This window comes from Physeter macrocephalus, chromosome 14 (genome assembly GCF_002837175.3).
Source record: "Physeter macrocephalus isolate SW-GA chromosome 14, ASM283717v5, whole genome shotgun sequence".
In the NCBI taxonomy this organism is placed as follows: domain Eukaryota; kingdom Metazoa; phylum Chordata; class Mammalia; order Artiodactyla; family Physeteridae; genus Physeter; species Physeter macrocephalus.
In genome coordinates, this window is record NC_041227.1 from 122,002,352 (window position 1) to 122,022,790 (window position 20,439).

General features: G+C 36.9%; 1 protein-coding gene across 2 annotated transcripts; it reads left to right on the forward strand.

The window, feature by feature from the left end:
- The first annotated feature begins 2,482 nt into the window (after nucleotides 1–2,482).
- Nucleotides 2,483–20,211, forward strand: PSMD12 (proteasome 26S subunit, non-ATPase 12). Of its 2 annotated transcripts, none has more exons than XM_028498899.2 (10): nucleotides 2,483–2,563; nucleotides 2,652–2,780; nucleotides 6,626–6,733; nucleotides 8,306–8,410; nucleotides 12,106–12,255; nucleotides 12,342–12,476; nucleotides 13,454–13,566; nucleotides 14,567–14,741; nucleotides 16,569–16,646; nucleotides 17,762–20,211. In XM_028498899.2, exons 2-10 carry the CDS (start codon nucleotides 2,661–2,663, stop codon nucleotides 17,969–17,971), a joined length of 1,194 nt encoding a protein of 397 aa, XP_028354700.1. In that variant the 5' UTR covers nucleotides 2,483–2,563; nucleotides 2,652–2,660; the 3' UTR covers nucleotides 17,972–20,211. The 2 variants fall into 2 exon arrangements, with proteins under 2 accessions (XP_028354700.1, XP_028354701.1); XM_028498900.2 differs by lacking the exon at nucleotides 17,762–20,211 and adding an exon at nucleotides 17,562–17,752.
- The last annotated feature ends 228 nt before the right edge of the window (nucleotides 20,212–20,439 follow it).

Below are 20,439 nucleotides of genomic sequence, written 5' to 3' on the forward strand. Positions count from 1 at the left end.
AACTATCTAGGGCCAGTATCCTGTTTTACGGCTCAACATCCTTTGTTTACTGAAATGGCAGGTGACATTCTTTGTCCACAGGGTCATTGCAAAGCAGAAAGTCAGTGGGCTGGAGTGTTAAAGGAGGTGCTGAGTGACTACTGACTTTAGAGAGCATTATCCAAGAACGCCCTTCTGAGAGGGTGACGGTGACCTTTAATGTTTTGTTGATACTGGTAGACCCCAGCTCTAGAGTGGTGTGTGATTCCTTCATTGTAGGGTGCAGTTCTTTAAAATCCATATTTCTGAATTAAAATACCATACAGTAAACTACATGCTGTTGATCACAATCATGTGACTAATAGTAATTACAAAAGTGACAAGAGGGGACCATCAGTAAACAGTATTTTGCATTTTAGCTATTTTTGCACTATATTTTGTTGCCAGGTAGTAACCATCTCCCTATGGAAATTACAGTTGACCTGTGAACAACACAGGTTTCGATTCTTTGATTTTTATGATTTATTAACCTTTAACTTTGGAGAATTTATAGATTTGTTCTTTGTTCTGCTCTGATGGACATTTAGCCAACACTTATTGTGCACGTAAACCTATACAGCTTTCAGGACTGGTGCTCCCCTTTGCGTGGGAAACATTGTTAAAATGTTAGTAATTGTATGTTTTAGATTTAATTAAAATAAATTCAAACAATGCCTATACAGTACATTTTCTGTGCTGCCTAGAAAATTCATAGTTTAAAAGTTATCTTGGAAAATATGGGAACAGTATTTTGAAAAGTCTAAACATTATTTGTGCCCTTAATTCAAAAGCTGTTTAGTTTCTCTCATCAGTAAAAGAGTAGTACTCATGTACCATCTATGAATGTCATTAAAATAAAAATAAATTTCCTTTACAGTTAGAAAAGCAATTTATAAATGAAACCCTCTTCATCACTTCCAATTCATTCAGTGTTAGTAATATCAATATCTTAAATTAATGCAATCTTTGTGCTGTGGGTTGGTTTTGTTTTTATCAAAATGTGTGGTTCCTAATATGATGGCTTATTTTAGTCCTGGTGTATTATCATCTAGATTTATATTATTTGAATTTTGTTATTCCCATTTCTTAATGTATGCCCCAGGGAGAATGTTTTGTTTTTACATATGAGATGGAGATTATTGTCAATTGATGACTTGGTATAGCATGCATGGGTAACCTCAGATAGGCTTTGTTTTCTTTAAGCACAATTATAATTGATTTCTAAAATCATTGAAAAATTAAACCAGGGTTTCCTATCTTTTTACCACCAAATATCCTTTTTATTTCTCCTCAGAACTTCATGTTTTAAAATACTTTTGGTGAATTTATAAAGAAATCATCATTTTCCCATTTTTATTCTTCAAAGACACAGGTGACAGCCAGTTAAGAGTCTCTTCAGAACAAGATAAACAGGTGTTACCACACTGAGGTGATGAATTAGAATCCAAAACAAAGACTTGATGTTTTTCCTGAGTGTTAAAATCATTGTTGTTCTGGAGTCAGTTTCTCCTAGGCATTTTGAAATGTTAAAAGTAGCTTGTAGGGCTTCCCTGGTGGCGCAGTGGTTGCGCAGTGGTTGCGCGTCCGCCTGCCGATGCAGGGGAACCGGGTTCGCGCCCCGGTCTGGGAGGATCCCACATGCCGCGGAGCGGCTGGGCCCGTGGGCCATGGCTTTATTCCCGTCCTACCCCTAGGCTCTTCATGATTTTTTTTTTCTTAGATTCCATATATATGTGTTAGCATACAGTATTTGTTTTTCTGTCTCTGAGTTACTTCACTCTGTATGACAGACTCCAGGTCTATCCACCTCACTACAAATAACTCAGTTTCATTTCTTTTTATGGCTGAGTAATATTCCATTGTATATATGTGCCACATCTTCTTTATCCATTCATCTGTTGATGGACACTTAGGTTGGTTCCATGTCCTGGCTATTGTAAATAGTGCTGCAGTGAACATTGTGGGTACATGTCTCTTTTTGAATTATGGTTTTCTCAGGGTATGTGCCCAGTAGTGGGTTAGGGCATCGACATATATACACTACTGGACGTAAAATAGCTAATGGGAAGCAGCAGCACAGCACAGGGAGATCAGCTCAGTGCTTTGCGGTGACCTAGAGGGGTGGTGTGGGGAGGGTGGAAGGGAGGCTCAAGGGGGAGGGGATATGGGGACATACGTATATGTATAGCTGATTCACTTTGTTGTACAACAGAAACTAACACACCATTGTGAAACAATTATACTCCAATAAAGATCTATTTAAAAAAAAAAGTAGCTTGTGGGCCCCAGGTTGGGAACCACTGACTTCTGGAATCCTCTGGAGAAGCAGGCAGTATCATGAAAAGGAGAAAAAGACAACAGTAGTCTCTTTCCTCTAAAATAGGCTATTGATTTTGTCTTTCTGTGTCAGAACATCTCATGTTAGACTAAGTCATTTGGTTTTGTGTTGTTGGTGTTTTCATTGTTCATTTACCTTTTGTTTTAGGAAGGAAGACTTCAAGAAGTCATTGAAACCCTTCTGTCTTTGGAAAAACAGACCCGAACTGTGAGTAGATTATAATGAAAACCTCAATTGCCATTAATTTCATTTGACACTGTTTCCATTAACTTTCAATATATTTTCATTCTTACAGGCTTCTGATATGGTGTCTACATCCCGTATCTTAGTTGCAGTAGTGAAGATGTGCTATGAGGCTAAAGAATGGGATTTACTTAATGAAAATATTATGCTTTTGTCAAAAAGACGGAGTCAGTTAAAACAAGTGAGTTCATGATTGATCAAAAACAAATACCTTCAAATTTAAATAAGGACTTGCAGAAAAAAACCTTTCTATGAATCTGTTTTAAATCTACTGTTAAATCAACATCACAACATTTAGAGAGTTTTTAAAAATTCTATCCATATTCTCATGACAACTGCTTTTATTTTTGTCTTCTAATCTTTATATATTTGCATATTTTTACAAAATTGTTCTGAGAGTGTTGATGCAGCATTCTTCTATTTCCATGTCGCTCCTTCATATTTATTATTTTAAATGGCTGTGTTATAATCTGTCAAGTCGATAATCCGTAATTTACTTAATCATGCCTTTATTAAACACTTAACATTTAACTTTCTTTTTTTTGGCTGCGTTGTCTTAGTTGCTGCGCATGGGCTTTCTATAGTTGTGGTGAGCGGGGGCTACTCTCTCTTATTGATTGATTGATTGATTGCTGCGTTGGGTCTTTGTTGCTGCACGAGGGCTTTCTAGTGTGGTGACTTCTCGTTGCAGAGCACGGGCTCTAGGCGCACGGGCTTCAGTAGTTGTGGCACGTGGGCTCAGTAGTTGTGGCTTGCGGGCTGTAGAGTGCAGGCTCAGTAGTTGTGGCACACGGGGCTTAGTTGCTCCGCGGCATGTGGGATCTTCCCAGACCAGGGATTGAACCCGTGTCCCCTGCACTGACAGGCAGATTCTCAACAACTGAGCCACCAGGGAAGCCCCTATTTAACTTATTTTTGAGGCCATTTTCAGACATCATTTTGTTTAAAATTTCAGACTACTCATTTTGTTTAAAGATTGTATATGTTCTCTTTTGGTGTTTTTGTGAAGCTGGATTTTCTTTACTGCTTTCCTGTTCTGCTTGAGATATATTTAAATGATCCTCTATAGAAGTAGACTCCACTTTTTACATTTATATTTTATCTTTAAAATGCTGTTCCGAGTTGCTTATGGGTTTTTATTTTTTGCTTTCAAATGATAAAGGTAATGACATTGTAAAACAAGGTAGTAGTGGAACCAAGAAATAGAAGTACAGGGTTCTTGTCCAAAGCCCTTATTTTATTAATTTGTCTGCTGCAAGAGTGAGCTTGATATTAGAGTGGGTTAAATTATTTTTTGCAAAAAGCAAAGTTACTGTGATTGGTTTTTTTCCTTTTTCTTAGATAAGTTTACATGCATATAAAATTCACTGTTAAGAATTAACATAGATTTAATTGAGGCTCTCTAGTACATGTGAATGTGAAATTCCTTTAAATATGCTTTTTGCTGCTCATTTCTGTGGTTTGAGAGACTAACATGGATAAGCCATCATCTTCCTCTGATTTTCTAAGAGACTTGCTTTCTATGGGACAACTTTGAAAGGGCTACTTAATTAGAAATCTTGGGGCAACCTGGGTTAAAATAAAAATATGTGTTTTATATAGTATTAATATAAAGTTCAAAGCACATATCCTAAAATACAGATTTAATTTCATAGAGTCATAAAATTTTAGAACTTGTAGAGGGACTGTTTACTCTGTTACTTTTCTGATAGAGAAACTGAATTTTATATGTAAGGCTCTTGGAATGTGAAGAAATGTGTAAGTAACCTATAACCTAGTACAGAACATAAATCGCAAGTAATCATAGCAATCTTTAACATGTCCCAAGATTGATTTTTAAATTTTTAAAAAATTACTTGCATACATGGCAACATATAGTAAGTGACATTAGAATAGTAAAAATGCTAAGATATATGAAGAGAAGAAGAGAAAGGTTTTAATTAGGTTTATTAGGGAAGGCTTCTTGGGGAAAGAGGAGTTGGAGTCGGTGTTACAGCCGGCTAGTGACATCCCCAGAACTGGAACCAGAGCTGCTCTTTGTGCCTTAACATGTTATGTCTTCACAGCTGGAAAGCACTTAGGGACTCCAAATATCTCTTTCCTTTTCTCATAATTACGTTTTACCTCAAACTTTTCATTTTTGCTTTATCAGGGTTAGAAAGTAGTAATCGTAAAATCACCTTTTCTAGGTTTGCTTAAGATGAACGTTTTCTAACTCACTGTCACCTCAGTGCAGAGGGTCAGCATCACGCCAACTGTAACTTCCCTAATGACTTCCCTACAGTTTTTTCAGGGAGCAGCAGGATGTTCACTTATCATTAGAATATTGATTTGTTTCCTTTTCTTTTCCCCATCTGGTTTCTGTTCATGTATTTTTTGCACAGCTCTTAGAATGATCAAGTTGTATGCCCTTCTAGAAATCATTATTATAATTAGCTTTAGAGGGATCATCTGTTTTGTGAGAGACTAGGTGTTCCAGAGCTTTGCACTTACTGAAAGAGTTACATTTTACAATAAAATCTTCACCTTCTGGAACTCCTGGGAGTCTCTAAACAGCTAATTTTCAGATAATTAGGTCTGATCTGAGCTATGTGAACATTAAATGTTTTTCAAGGAAACCTTTGCAAGATAGACCATGGGATTTATTTTTAAAGCTTTACTGAGATATAATTGACAGCAAGATATTGTTACTTTTCTGCTATCTTAAAATATGCTTAATGTAATTTAACATTTTCCTGATGACAGAGTCCTAATTATTATTATCAATGATTATGATATGCTGTTTAGAATCTAGATTAGGGGTTGGCAAACTATGGGCCAAGGACCAAATCCTACCTGCCACCTTTGTAAATAAAATTTTGGGGGGACAGAGCCACACCCATTTGTCATGTATGGCATATCTGTGGAGTTACAAAGGCAGAGCTGGATATTTGCCACAGGACTTCCCTGGTGGCGCAGTGGTTAAGAATCCACCTGCCAATGCAGGGGACACGGGTTCGAGCCCTGGTCTGGGAAGATCCCACATGTCGAGGAGCAACTAAGCCCGTGCGCCACAACTACTGAGCCTGTGCTCTAGAGCCCGTGAGCCACAACCAGGGAAGCCCGCACACCTAGAGCCCATGCTCTGCAGCAAGAGAAGCCACCTCAATGAGAAGCCCGCACACCACAACGAAGAGTAGCCCCCGCTCGCCGCAGCTAGAGAAAGCCTGCGTGCAGCAACGAAGTCCCAACGCAGACAAAAATAAATAAATAAATAAAGTAATTTATAAAATAAAAAATAAAAATGAATAGTTGCCACAGAGTATCCTATGGCTCACAAACTCTAAAATACTTACTGTGTAAATATTTGTAAACATATACAGAAAATGTCAGCTGACCCCTGACCTAGATCATAGACTGTTAGCGCTGGAAGAAATGTAGTACAACCTGCTTGTACTACCTGTCAGGGAACTGTGGGCAAGAGATGCTGTGCTTTTCAGTGTCACATTTTATTGAGGTGGGCGTGGCTGGCTGTGGCTCCTCCTCCCCGCCCAGATGGTGGAACTGTCTTACCTTCTGCTGCCACCGACTCTTTTTTATGGCTTCACTGCTGTCACAGGCACTGTTAAACCCTGCTTTTCTCTCCCCCCACCTTTCCCTGCCCTTAATCTGTTGCCACTTCTTCCTTACTTTTCTTGATTGTAAAAAAGCTAGCCAGCCAGCCTTCTAACGGACATTGCCAGACATGCCTCTTCCACCTTTCCTGTTGTGTAATCAGCTCACCCACCAGTTGTAGTGGAGGAGGGGTAAGGTCTTTGCACCTGAGGTTTTCCTAACCTTTACTGCTTTGTCTGAGTATTCGGTACTTCTTAGCTAGGGGTTGCAGGGGTGGGTCTGGGGGGTTGATTTTTTTTTTTTTAATCGGCAATTCAGTATCTAGAGTTGCTTGGGAAGACCAGATTTGACCACAGCACTTCCATCAATAAAATACTTCCTTTTCCTGTATGAGGAATGAATTTAACTTATGAATCGTTTTTATTATCTTAGGCTGTTGCAAAAATGGTTCAACAGTGCTGTACTTACGTTGAGGAAATCACAGACCTTCCAATCAAACTTCGATTAATTGATACTCTACGAATGGTTACAGAAGGAAAGGTAAGTTTTCTATTAGCAGAACTCACAGTAAGTACTGTCTTACCCGTATTCAGAGATACTTATGTCTTTAAACATTTTATATAAGTACATATTTATGTGTTTTTAAGATGGAATACACAGAATGTCATCATCTTAATTTAACCCATATCTTTGTAAATACATCTCCTTCGAGTGTCTTCCCATATGCCAGTGAATATACTTAAATAGTGACAGTCTTAGTATAACCAGATATTTCTAGAAATTAGTGATCTTATCCCAGATTTACATTTGGTAATAATTAAACATAAGGTTATTTCTTCACATGGCCTAGATCTGCTCAAGAAGTCTATGTTTGGGATAGGTAAGGTTTCTTAGAGTGTTTACAGTGTGAGGTTAGCTTTCAAACTTTCACTCTCTTGCCAGAATCTATCTGCATTTCTTTCGATGCTGTGCCCCATCCCCACCCCGAATCTAGTGTTTCTCTAAAAAGGGCAAGTATGAAATGGTGGCTATGGTAGATACGTTTCTTTCTAGGTAGATTTTTGTGGTTTGAACACAAAAACTTAGTTTGTATATAACTTACTGCCTCTTTTCATAGTTTAGTTCATTAAACGTGTATTGCGTACCTGCCTGTGTTGTGCGAGGTCCAAAATGGGCAGGACGCTATTTTTAACCTCAAAAGAGATCAATCATGGAAATAGTTACCGTGCTGGTCATGACAGTAGCAATGTGCTTGCTGTTCCCTGCAGCATAGAGGTAGGGGTTGACTGGCTGAGGACCCCAGGAAAGCCTCAGAGAGTTTATGGTGGCTCAGCTGGCTTTTTAAGAATGAATAGAAATTCTACTGGGCCAGAGCATAGGGAGAAGGGCATTTAAGACATAGGGGAAATTATATGTGGAGATATCAGAGTGAGAAACACTTAGTACATTTACGAAAGTGTAAGCAGTTTGTTATCATTGGAGATTAAGGATTTGGGACTGGAGTGGGGAAAAAGGGTTGCTGCAGAGCAAAGGCTAAATGGGTCAGCAAGCCCAAGCATGAAAATTAGTTCCCTAGACTTTGTTAGGCTATAGTTATATTTTTAATGTTTAATTTGTTGGAAATTATCAATCTACTAACATTACAAATGGCTACAAAAAATGCTAGTAACTTTAACTTAGCAAGATCAGATGTTTTTAGAGAAAGTAGCCTTGCATTTAAAGAGAAATCAGAATGAGAGTATTGGTTGAATTATAGATAATAGACTGCATACGCTCTTTGCAAAGTTATTTTTAAATAATGAGTTCTTTTAAAGGCACTTTCTGTGCCATTTATTTAGTTTTTGGTCCTGTTAGTTGTTAAGCACAGTGATTTCATACTTAGATTCTCAAAGCAAAGCTGCAAAATATGGATAACATTTTATAGAGATATTTTCTTTAAAATTATGTGATTGTGAAATGTAAAATGTCATACCGTGCTGTTTGTACGTGGAGGATAAAGTGCATGACAGCTGCAAGAGAAATATCTTGTTTGAATAATAGTTCAGTTCTACCTTTTCAATTTTAACACATTTCTGTAGGAATTTAGATAATATAAACCTCTCGTATTTGTAGATTTATGTTGAAATTGAGCGTGCTCGGCTGACTAAAACATTAGCAACTATAAAAGAGCAGAACGGTGACGTCAAAGAGGCAGCCTCCATTTTACAAGAGTTACAGGTAAGGTGCTGCATTTTAGAGTGTGTAAAATTTTACATTCAGTCAGCAGTATTTTGGGAATTCCCTGGCTGTCCAGTGGTTAGGTCTTGGCGCTTTCACTGCCGAAGGCTCAGGTTCAATCCCTGGTTGGGGAACTAAGATCCCATAAGCCGTGTGGCACAGCAAAAAAAAAAAAACAACAGCAATATTTTCCTGTAATTGCCTATTTTGGCACCTTATCACTTTCTACTGAACCACCAAGATTAAGAGTGAGTACTATAGAGTGTGAGGTTATTTAAGTAGCTTGAAGTTGTGTAATTATGGTCCCAACCAAATTTAACTGCTAAAAAAGTTTTGAAGAAAAGTAGGATCAACAAATTAGTCTTAACTTTGTGCCCTTATCTGAACATTTTAATTCTCTTTAGAATTTAAATAAAACCAGTAATTCACGTTCATTTACTTATGCCTTAGGAATTTACTGTTCATCGTTGGCTTCATTCTTAATGAATATTTAATTGGTGGTCAACTTCTAGGCTATATTGGTTTAACAAAGAAAAACTCCTTCATAGTTTGCTGTGTTTCAGGACAGTTTTTAAGAGAGGCCTTAAAATGAGATAGCACAGTGCTAAGAAATCTGAGAAAAACCATTTCTCCTATCAGAAAAATGCACATAAACTAGTCTCAAATTTTTTAAAAAAATACATTTATTTATTTTTGGCTGTGTTGGGTCTTCATTGCTGTGCGGGCTTTCTCTAGTTGCGGCGAGCCGGGGGCTACTCTTCGTTGTGGTGTGCTGGCTTCTCATTGTGGTGGCTTCTTTTGTTGCGGAGCACGGGCTCTAGGCGCGCAGGCTTCAGTATTTGTGGCATGTGGGCTCAGTAGTTGTGGCTCATGGGCTCTAGAGCGCAGGCTCAGTAGTTGTGACTCGTGGGCTTAGTTGCTCTACGTCATGTGGGATCTTCCCGGACCAGAGCTCGAACCTGTGTCCCCTGCATCGGCAGGCAGATTCTCAACCACTGCGCCACCAGGGAAGCCCGCAACACTATTTTTATCCCCACTTTTCAGCCAAGGAAATTGTGACTCAAAGGAGTTAAGTAACTTGTTGGATTACCACTAGTTCTGTTTGGCTTCAGTCTCCCCACCCCGCCAAACACACACCTTTTTGTTTCTTTTCAATTAAAAGACTTTTTTTTTTAGAGTATTTTTAGGTTCACAGCAAATTGAGTGGGAAATACAGAGATACCCCATATACCCACTGCTGCCACAACACACACAACCTCCCCTACTATCAGCATCCCGAACCAGCGTGGTGCATTAGTTACAGTCAGCGAGCCTGCATTGACACATCGTTATCACCCAAAGTACAGAGTTTTACATTAGGGTTCACTCGCGGTGTTGTACACTCTACGGATTTTGACAAACATATAATGACATGTCTCCAGCATTGTAGTATCATAAAGAATAGTTTCACCGCTTGTGAAAACGCTTTGTGCTCTGCCTATTTATCCCTTCCTCTCCCTAACCCTTGGCAACCACTGATCTTTTTATTCGCTCCATAGTTTTGCCTCCCAACTCTATTTGCCAACCAGGAGGACTATATGCCTCATGATTCAACATCCCCTGTGAAGTATTCTTGCCAAAAAATTAATCTAAGTTATATAACGCCTCTAGGTTTAACTACCAGTTTTTAAGGTATACCAGGGACAGAGGAACCTGTTAAATGATACCACAGGAACGCAGTCTGCAAACTTCAGACTCTAGAAAACTATAGGATGATTGACTTGATTTCTTCAATGAATAAATGGCAAGGAAAAAAGAGACGTAAGAAGCGTATCTACAGATTGCAAAGTATGAGCCTTATTTGGATTCTGAGTTGATTAAAAAAATAAATGAGACTATTGAGGAGTGACTAGATATTTAGTGATATAAAGAACTTTTAGGTATGGTATTTTTTTCAGTTTATCTTTTAGAGATACATATTGAAATATTTATTTATAATATCTTGTCTGAGATTTGCTTCAAAGTAATTGACACATGGAGAGTGAGTGAACAGGTCAAAATGAAACATTGATGGTTCATTGTGTGTGTTTTTATTTTCCTTAAGATATTACAAAGGAGAATTAGTGTACATAGAGTGCTTAGCACAGTGCCTGGCACACAATATGTTGAATAACTATTTTAAAAAAATAACGAAGGACAAGACAGTGAAATAAAAACATTTTCAGACCAAATTGTAGTAATAATAGCCTTACTTCATTCTACTTTGTAAAAGTGTCATTCTAGATGTTATAAATCGTTTATAATATATGTATGCAAATGTTATATTAGAAACTTTTTCATAGTATTTGATATAATTGATTCTCTGTTATATTTGTGGGTATCTACATTCTGCATCCATAAAGGGTCATATCAGCCTTGTCATCTGAATTTTAAAAAGACCTGTGCCTCTTTTTTGTATAATGGTTTCAACTATTATATAGTTAGCTTGCAACTGGTATCTTTTTTCACTTTTAGAATTGTCATTTCCTTATTAGCTGTTAGGAAAATGCAAATTAAAACCATGATGAGATACTACTACATGCCTATTAGAATACCTAAAATTTTTAAAAAATACTGACAGTACCAATAGCTGGCAGGGATGCAAAGCAGCTGGAACTCTCATAGATTGCTGATTGGTATGCAAAATGGTGCAGCCACTCTGGAAAACAAGTTGGCACTTTCTTATAAAGTTAAACATATGCTTACTGTATAACCCAGCAATCCCATCCCTGGGTACCCAAGAGAAAGGAAAATTTATGTTCACACAACACTTGTCCACTAATGTTCAGAGAAGCTTTATTTGTGATAGGCAAAAGATCGAATCAACCCAGTTGTTCTTCAGCAGGTGAATGGATAAACTGGGGTTCATCCATGCGTGGAATACTACTTAGCCATGGAAAGGAATGAACTGTTTGATTTATACAACAACTTGAATGAATCTTATTATTCAGAGCATTATGCTGAGTAAACACAGTCTCAAAAGGTTGCATATTATATTCGACATTCTTGCAAAGACAATTCTGGGGGACTTCCCCTGTGGTCCAGTGGTTAAGAATTCACCTTCCAATGCAGGGGATGCGGGTTTGATCCCTGGTTGGGGAACTAAGATCCCACATGCTGTGGGACAACTAAGCCTGCGTGCTGCAACTACAGAGCCCACACGCTCTGGAGCCTGTGCGTCACAACTAGAGAGAAGCCCGCGTGCCGCAACGGAAGGTCCAACGTGCCTCAACTAAGACCCGATGCAGCCAAAAGTGAATGAATGAATGAATAAATAAATAATAATAAAGAAAACACAGTTCTGTGGTATTGGAGGACAGATCGTTGGTTTTCAGGGGTTATAAGTGTGACTGTAAAGGGGGCATGTGAAGGAGTTATGCGGGTGATGGAACTGTTCTGTGTCTTGATTGTGATGGTGGTTGCAGAAATCTGTGCATGTGTTAAAATTCATAGAACTTTACACCAAAAGAAAAAAATCCATTTTACTGTATAATAATTTTTTAAAATTGTAATTTCCTGGAGGAAACTAGCTTTTTATATCACCATCAACACTCTCTCAGTATGCGTGAAGGTTCATATTATTTATCAAGTGTGAATTTTTAATGTCTATTTAATTTTGTTGCAATTTAAAAATATTACTAAAGATTATAATCTTAGTTGGGGGCTTACTCTGCTAGGTGGAAACGTATGGGTCAATGGAAAAGAAAGAGCGAGTGGAGTTTATTTTGGAGCAAATGCGGCTCTGCCTAGCTGTGAAGGATTACATTCGTACACAAATCATCAGCAAGAAAATTAACACCAAATTTTTCCAGGAAGAAAATACAGAGGTAAGCCTATCTCTTACTATAAGTTTACTTTGAAAATGTTGGGGGAAACCCTGTAAACCCCAATTTATTTTGTCAATTTTTTTCAGAAATTAAAGTTGAAATACTATAACTTAATGATTCAGCTGGATCAACATGAAGGATCTTATTTGTCTATTTGTAAGCACTACAGAGCAATCTATGATACTCCCTGTATACAAGCAGAAAGTGAAAAGTGGCAACAGGTAAGGATATAGTCTTAAACTTGATATTGATACTTATTAGGAAGAATTTGCATTTTTTGAAATAATTTTAACTTCAGTAATTACATGCAGTTGTGTGGACTGCTTTCTGTTCAGTCTGTTGATAGTTCACTTTATCCTTACTGATTCAGATGAATTATTTATGGCCTTTGAAGAAATGTAGGCTTACTATTTAAGACATGTACAGCAGGTTACCTTCTGACAAAGGTCACAGATAAAGACCTAGCATTACTTTGGAAAGTTATTTTGCAAAGTTTGTGAATAGATTATATGTGGATTCCATGTTTTTGCTGCTAACTTGTTATAAGAACCTTTTTTCATACATTTATTTAAAAAAATGTTTGGGGAAGGGATAAATTAGGAGTATGGGATTAACAGATACATACCACTGTGTATTATATAAAATAAACAGCAAGGATTTACCCTATAGCACAGGGAACTATATTCAATATCTTGTAATAACCTGTAATGGAAAGGAATCTGAAAAAGAATATATATATATAAAACTGAGTCACTTTGCTGTACACCTAAAGCTAACACTAAGTAAATCAACTATACCTCAATTTTTTAAAAAAAGCCAACCCAGGTAGTAATTCAAATTAGCAAAGATTCGGGAATTCCCTGGTGGTCCAGTGGTTAGGACTTTGTGCTTTCACTGCCGAGGGTGCAGGTTCGATCCCTGGTCGGGGAACTAAGATTTCCACAAGCCGTGCAGCACAGCCAGAAAGGAAGAAAAATTAGCAGATTTGCTGCATTTGTTTTATAATAGTTTTACGAAAAGTAAACATTAAAGAAAAGCACTATGAAGAGCAATCTGATAAGGTTTTTCCCCTAAGACTTTTGAATACAGTATTAAAAATGAGTATATACAATTATTCCGTGAATTTTCACTTTCTGCCAAAGTTTCCATTTTGTTTCTAGTCTTGTATGTAAACTGTTGCGTTGTACAACCTTTTTAGGCCCTGAAAAGTGTTGTCCTTTATGTTATCTTGGCTCCTTTTGACAATGAACAGTCAGATTTGGTTCACCGAATAAGTGGTGACAAGAAGTTAGAAGAAATTCCTAAATACAAGTAAGTACTTTTATAATTAGTATAGTACGTCTCAGTAGAAGCACCGTTTTGAAAGAAAATTGGTTAACTTAAGTGTATACTTCTTAATTGGTTACTGATAGATTGTATTAGAGAATAAAACTAGAGGAAATAAAGTGTTTTTTTAGGACTACATTTGAAATTAATGCAGTGAGGTTATAACACACTCCATTCTAAGCCACTTATCAAGTAGAAGTCTTATTTCAAGCTCACTTTTGTTTAATTAATCATTTGATAAATTTTATCATTTGTAAATGTTTGGGGCTTTGTGATTTTCAGAAGTAGATGCTTCTGAAAATCCATTATATACAACATGGTGGCACAGTGGTTAAGAATCCGTCTGCCAGTGCAGGGGACACGGGTTCGAGCCCTGGTCCGGGAAGATCCCACATGACACAGAGCAACTAAGCCCATGCACCACAACTACCAAGCCTGTGCTCTAGAGCCTGCGAGCCACAACTCCTGAGCCCGCGTGTCACAACTACTGAAGCCCACGCGCCTAAAGCCTGTGCTCCACAACAAGAGAAGCCAACGCAATGAGAAGCCCACGCACCGCAACAGAGTAGCGCCCGCTCGCCACAACTAGAGAAAGCCCGTGCGCAGCAGCGACGACCCAATGCAGCCAAAAATAAATAAATAGATAAAAAACAAATAAATAAAACAGACATAGGTTTTATCATAAGCACATTGTGCTTTTTTTTAAGCTATTTTTCTTTTATCTGTTTCATTAGTAAGTTTACAGTCAATTAGTCCAGAGATTGGCAAATACAATAGAGGAGGTAGCAAAATGATAAGTAGGGGAATGTGCTTTTCATAATTATTGTGGAAAAAATGGTAGTAAAGTTGGTAAAATAAGTAATAACTTGTATCTTGTTCTACAAACAAAACTAAAAATCCTCTTTGTTGATATTTTAAAATTTGCTATTAGATGCAACTTAATTTTTACAGATTTGGAAAATATTAAGTTTTATTTAATTTACAGGGATCTTTTAAAGCTTTTTACCACAATGGAGTTGATGCGTTGGTCCACACTTGTTGAAGACTATGGAATGGAATTAAGAAAAGGTTCTCTGGAGAGTCCTGCAACTGATGTTTTTGGTTATACAGAGGAAGGTGAAAAAAGGTGGAAAGACTTGAAAAACAGAGTTGTTGAACATGTAAGGATCTGGCATGATGGAGATGACAATTTAGAAGTAAACTTTGGCAAATTTGAGCATAAACTTTTATTCCTCAAATGTTTCTTTTGGATGTTATGTCTTTAATTCTTCACTTGGGGTTTTTTTTTTCTATGCCCAATGTAGTAGTGATGTAAATTTGTTGTTCAGATGTTTATTGTCTTATTTCCCAAAGCATATCAGAATTTATCTTACCCCTCTTGTCTTTTTTTCCCCACCTCTTTTTAGCTTTTCAGAAAAGATAACTCTGTTAGCGTGCTGCATTTTGAGAGGACCTCTCAAGAATCCAAAGTTTTATAGCATATAAATCAGAAGGAATTTCTTAAGAAAGTGAGGGATGGATGGGGGTGGAGGGAGTGTTTTCTTTCTGGTACTCACTGGGTAGTTTTGGAAATGGGTAGCATGTCTTAAACCTGACCTTTGATCTTCTTGGTGTCACTACAAATTGAATTATGTCAACATTCATTCATTAACAGACATTTATTGTGAGCCTTCTATATGCCATACACTGTACAAAGTGCTGGGACACATGGGAGAATAGGACATGGTCCCTACCTTCAAAATGCTTAAAAATAAATCACAGTGGAAGATGCATTTATAAATTATGTATTATGGTACAAGTATACATGTACTAGAGGGGAGCATAAGGAGAGAGTTGATTGGTTCCACCAGGAAGAATGGTCAGGCTGGATACATAGGAATCGATGTGGGAGGTAAGACTTGTGAGAGGAGTATGTAGTCAGCAGGCAGACAAGGGAGGGCAGTCCCCATAGGCAGATGGGATGGTCTGCGCTGGGGCATGGAGGCAGCAAACCAGCAGGGGAACTTGGGGACCTCCAAGGAAAGGGCTCAGTGAGAAAGGAAGTTGGAGGTACGGAAAAGGTCTGGGTCGTAACAAAGCTGAGAGGATAATGACCAGGCTTGTATTTTATAAAGATTCCTCTGGGAGAAAGTGTGAAGAGTGGATTTGGAGAGAGAGAAGACTGGAGATGAGACTAGCAAAGTAGCTTTATGGGCTTGAATTAAGGCAGTAGCCAAGGTATTGAGGAAGAGTGGGCGGAATGGAATTAACTATTTTAAAGAAGAAAAGTAATAGAATTTGGTCATTGGTTAAATTTAAAGGATGAAGGAAAAGCGGGGAGTCTTGAGTGATTCTCATGCTTTCTGAGAGGTTGGTGTTGCCATCAGCCCTGATTAGAGATGGGAGGAGGTGCAGCTTCTTTAAAGATGAGCTCATTTTTCTCCCCACCATCCCCGTTTTTCCTTGTGAGTGCTGCTGCTTTGTTAGTAACATTAACATTAAGAATAACAAAGGGGTGTCTCTCTAACTTTAGCACCACTTCCAGTGAAAATTAAGAGTTTAATTTTGAGTTATCTTTACATAGGTATAATGATGATAAGGTAGCGTTTTGAGATGATTTTGATCTTTTTAAAATTTTAGCCTTTTAAACATTTGTGTCATAATTGAAAAACTTAACTTTAGATTCTTGCATTTAGCAAAAATATTTTAGTACGGTTACAGCTTTTAACAACTAATTTAGTTAAGCCTGTATTTTGACTATATATATTTTAGAAGAGTTGTAGAGTGTACTCAGAATAACTAAAAATAACCGCAGAAGCCAAAATATCTAAATATTTAGTTTCGTTATTGACATTTAGAACCAGCTTCATCCCAGTGGTGGACTATAGCAAAATTAAAGGTCTGAGTATTGACATTTTAACTAAACCTATTTGGTTATGAAAACAAACGGGATGGGCTTTTGGCCTTACTGACAGCTATGTCCTCCGTGCCCTCTATTCTCTCCTCAGAATATTAGAATAATGGCCAAGTATTACACGAGGATAACAATGAAGAGGATGGCACAACTTCTGGATCTGTCTGTTGATGTAAGTAGTAAACGTTGTTTGTAACCATTCATTTTGAAAATCAGTTGACTTGTAAAAATTGAGCAAGAAAATCAATTTTGTTTTATTACCTAATTTTAAGTTTAAGTGATAGAAAGTTTCCCCAAGCTATCTTGAATACCAAAGAGTAGCCTAAATATCAAGTTTATGGCTACATTAATATTATTTATACTAGTTAAAATCTTCACTTAAATGTGGTAGTTTTACAGTGATTAATTTGAAGATAAAGTATGTATTTCTATAATAAATATGTCTAGGTTCCCAAAAGTGAACTGTAGAAATAAAACATATGAGGGAGACCTGATTGCAGTTAACCTGAAAAGGACCCAGTACATGTTAGAGGAATATCATCTTCAGGTCAGGGTTTCATGTTGGTAAAATGTACAATTACAAAGAGATAGGAGTTAAGCGAAGTGTATAGTAATGGTCTGAAAAGCCATTTCTGTCACCAGAAGGAGTCTGACAGTTTAGCTGAAAAGGAAGAATCGTGGAATGTTGGGGTTAAGAGGGCTTGATCCTCGGTTAGTTCATTAGCTCTTCTCGTTTCTGGACGAGGGTGCCTGGGTCCTTGGAAGTAAAGTGCCTTCTCTTTGGCTACAGAGTTGGCAAGTGGCAGAGCATATATTCTAACCCAGCATTTCTGGAAACAAACTAACTATAATACTGCCTTTTAGGGGGAAACGTAGAAGGTAGACCAAGTTGCTGTTGGCAACAGGCTCTTGGGCAGCACCCCCAGCATTAAGTTTGCAGGGAGGTTCAAACTGAACGCTGACTTTGAGTGTACTCATTCTAATCATTCCCTAGACTCTTAGTAAAATAAGTACATCATTGCAGGAAATCAGCAGTTTCTAACTATTAATGAATTTTAGCATATTTTTTTTATTTACTCGAGCCCAGCCACTCCGCGGCATGTGGGATCTTCCCGGACCGGGGCACGAACCCACGTCCCCTGCATCGGCAGGCGGACTCCCAACCACTGCGCCACCAGGGAAGCCCTAGCATATTCTTGAGTGAAGAGTTTAGAAAATGCTTTCCTTAAATTTTGTTTATTGATAATTAAAATTATCTTGTCTTAATCCAATTTGTCTCTCTTGCAGGAGTCAGAGGCTTTTCTCTCGAATCTAGTAGTTAACAAGACCATCTTTGCTAAAGTAGACAGGTTGGCAGGAATTATCAACTTCCAGAGACCCAAGGATCCAAATAATTTATTAAATGACTGGTCTCAGAAACTGAACTCATTGATGTCTCTAGTTAACAAAACCACACACCTCATAGCCAAAGAGGAGATGATACATAATCTACAATAAGCGTCTCCATGCCCTTAATGCTTTTAGAAGAGAGTTAAAATTGGAAGTCATTAAAAAAGAAAAAGACTTTTATGGTGTATATGTTGGGTTTTTGGTTTTTTGGGTTTTTTTCTATTCTCAGCTCTTTTGTCTAAAATTTAAAAACTAGTGAATATGTTTGAGGCCCCTTTTGATCTTCAGTTCCTCGATTTCATTGTAACTTTGCATTTGCATTTGGTGCAAAAATATATAATACATTTCTCTTGTCTGGGTACTCAAAAAATTGTCATAACTTACCTAAATACGCTATTCTATCATTTGAAACCTTTTTAGCTACTATTTGTTTTCATTCAGCTAACAACCATAACTATAATAATAAAAACAGTATATGCATGTTTACCTTCCATGGTTACCTGTGTTTCTAAACATTTTGTGGGATAGTGATTTAAGTGTTTTTTAAATAAAATTAATTTTGTTGTAAAGCTATTGATTATTTAGTAGAATTTAAAAAGCAGCATAGAACCTATAAGAACATTTGGGATAAAGTTGTGACTTGTGAAGAATTTGTATTTTAGTATAGTGGCAGAAAGTCTCTAGATTGAGTGTGTACAGAGCTATCTGGTAGGCTGTAGACTTTTTTTTTTTTTTTGAGTCAAGCTAGTTTCAATCACAGCTTATTTTTACCCCCTTTCCCTGACTTGACCAGTTGTTGAACTAATTGTGTTGACAGAGGTTAATACACATGGTCATTTTTATAACTCCTTTGTGGCTTTAACTTCCATGTGTAATTACATCATTAATTCTCCAAATTCATTCTCTCCTATAGGAACTTTAGTTCCATTATATGCATGCTAGATAACAACCTAAAATGCATTAAGAAATGACCAAAAAAAGAGACTTCAGGCCACCCTCTCGGCAAATGGTATAGTGTTGACACTTTTTTTTTTTAACAGAATTAAACAAAAGTAGTTTTACTGTTAAAAGAAACATCTGAAATCACTTACTATGAGCAAATTTTAGAAGTTTTAAAATTTGATTTCAGAGAAAATGGAAAAAGGAAACAATGTTAGGTTATTTAAAATATGTTTAAATGAAGAAAGTATAAGATCTTTTTTTTTAAAATACAAATAAAGAGAGAGGGAAAGGCAATCTGGAAACAACAGTTTTCACAATTCATTTTCCATTTAATGATCACTAAATCGTCCTATTTCTTGATCCCAGGGCTGGGGACAGTTGTAGAACCTCTATTGTGAATAATAACATAGTATTAATCTAATTTTATTCTTTGGAAATTTAATGTATTGGTCACATTAATAACAATGCTATCACTTATCTTTAAAAACTAACAAAAAATATGGCAAGGTAAGAAACATCAGAAGTTTACATTAGCAGTAAGAATATAGTTTTTAATTTTCTTTTGAGTGAAAAGGATGGAAAATAAAATCATTTTGCATTGTTAATTTGTAAATTGAGTTGGAACTAATTTGAATCTAGCTTCTCATTAACTTCATCTTTCTAGGGACTCATTCCCCTTGTACTTGCCAAACCTAGACTGGCCAAATATGTTGCTGTAAATATCTCAAATGCTCCTCTTCTTTGTTTTTATTTTAACATGGTCACCCTCAAACTAAGCTTTCTGTGTGTTCTGATTTGGCGCCATTTGTAACTGTGTCCCAGTGACCAAATCCCACTTGACTTGATTAACTGCTCATCCATTGTTTTTTCTGTCCAAGCAAACTTAAGAGTTATTACCAATTTCTCGTGTTAAAAAGAAGAATCCATTAGCTTAAGGCAGTAAAATATTTGAGATGTTCTGAACCTAAAACCTTGGCTCGCATTTCTGACCTAAAGCTGGTATGCATGAAAAGGTTAGAACCACTTTGTTTTAATATGGAGAAGAGAATACTTGACTCACTGTTTTTCATTAGGTTACTAACCAGCAGGAGAGGTGATGAGCCACTGTTTTTTTGTTTGTTTTTAATGAAACACCTTTTACCCTTTCATTTCTATATAATTTATGTTTTTATTTTAGAGTTCAATCATTATTTCTTTAATTATCAATTTCCATATGCTTTTTGTTGAATCATTGAAAAACATCTCTAAAATTCATACCGTTCCATTCTATCTCTTACAAGTGTTAAATGTATGATAAAAGAACATATTTTAAATTGTTTCCAGCTTCTGGATATAGCTGCAATAAAAGCACTAATTTGTGGATATTTAAGAAAACCTGGAGAATAAACTCATACTTTAAAAGATCACTTCTTTTTTCAGTTCTTTTACTGTTTATAACAAAAAGCCACAGATACTTTTCATTTTTCTTTCTAAGTCATGTTACCTCTCTAATCCTGTATTTAAGCAGTGAGAAAACATTTTGTACATTGCAACAGGTTGGCTTTTTCGCCTGGATTCTTTCTGATGTGGGGTTGGTGACAGGCTGTGCCTTATTGTGCTTTGACCAGTGGTTCTCTCACTTAGCACACATGCGA

What these genes read in the sequence shown, in the direction of transcription:
- PSMD12 (XM_028498899.2), top strand. Translation starts at nt 2,661, where the DNA reads ATGGTGTCTACATCCCGTATCTTAGTTGCAGTAGTGAAGATGTGCTAT. An exon ending in GAAGAAATTCCTAAATACAA is followed by an intron (nt 13,567 to 14,566) that starts GTAAGTACTTTT and finishes TTTAATTTACAG; the next exon opens with GGATCTTTTAAAGCTTTTTA. An exon ending in AAAACAGAGTTGTTGAACAT is followed by an intron (nt 14,742 to 16,568) that starts GTAAGGATCTGG and finishes TTCTCTCCTCAG; the next exon opens with AATATTAGAATAATGGCCAA.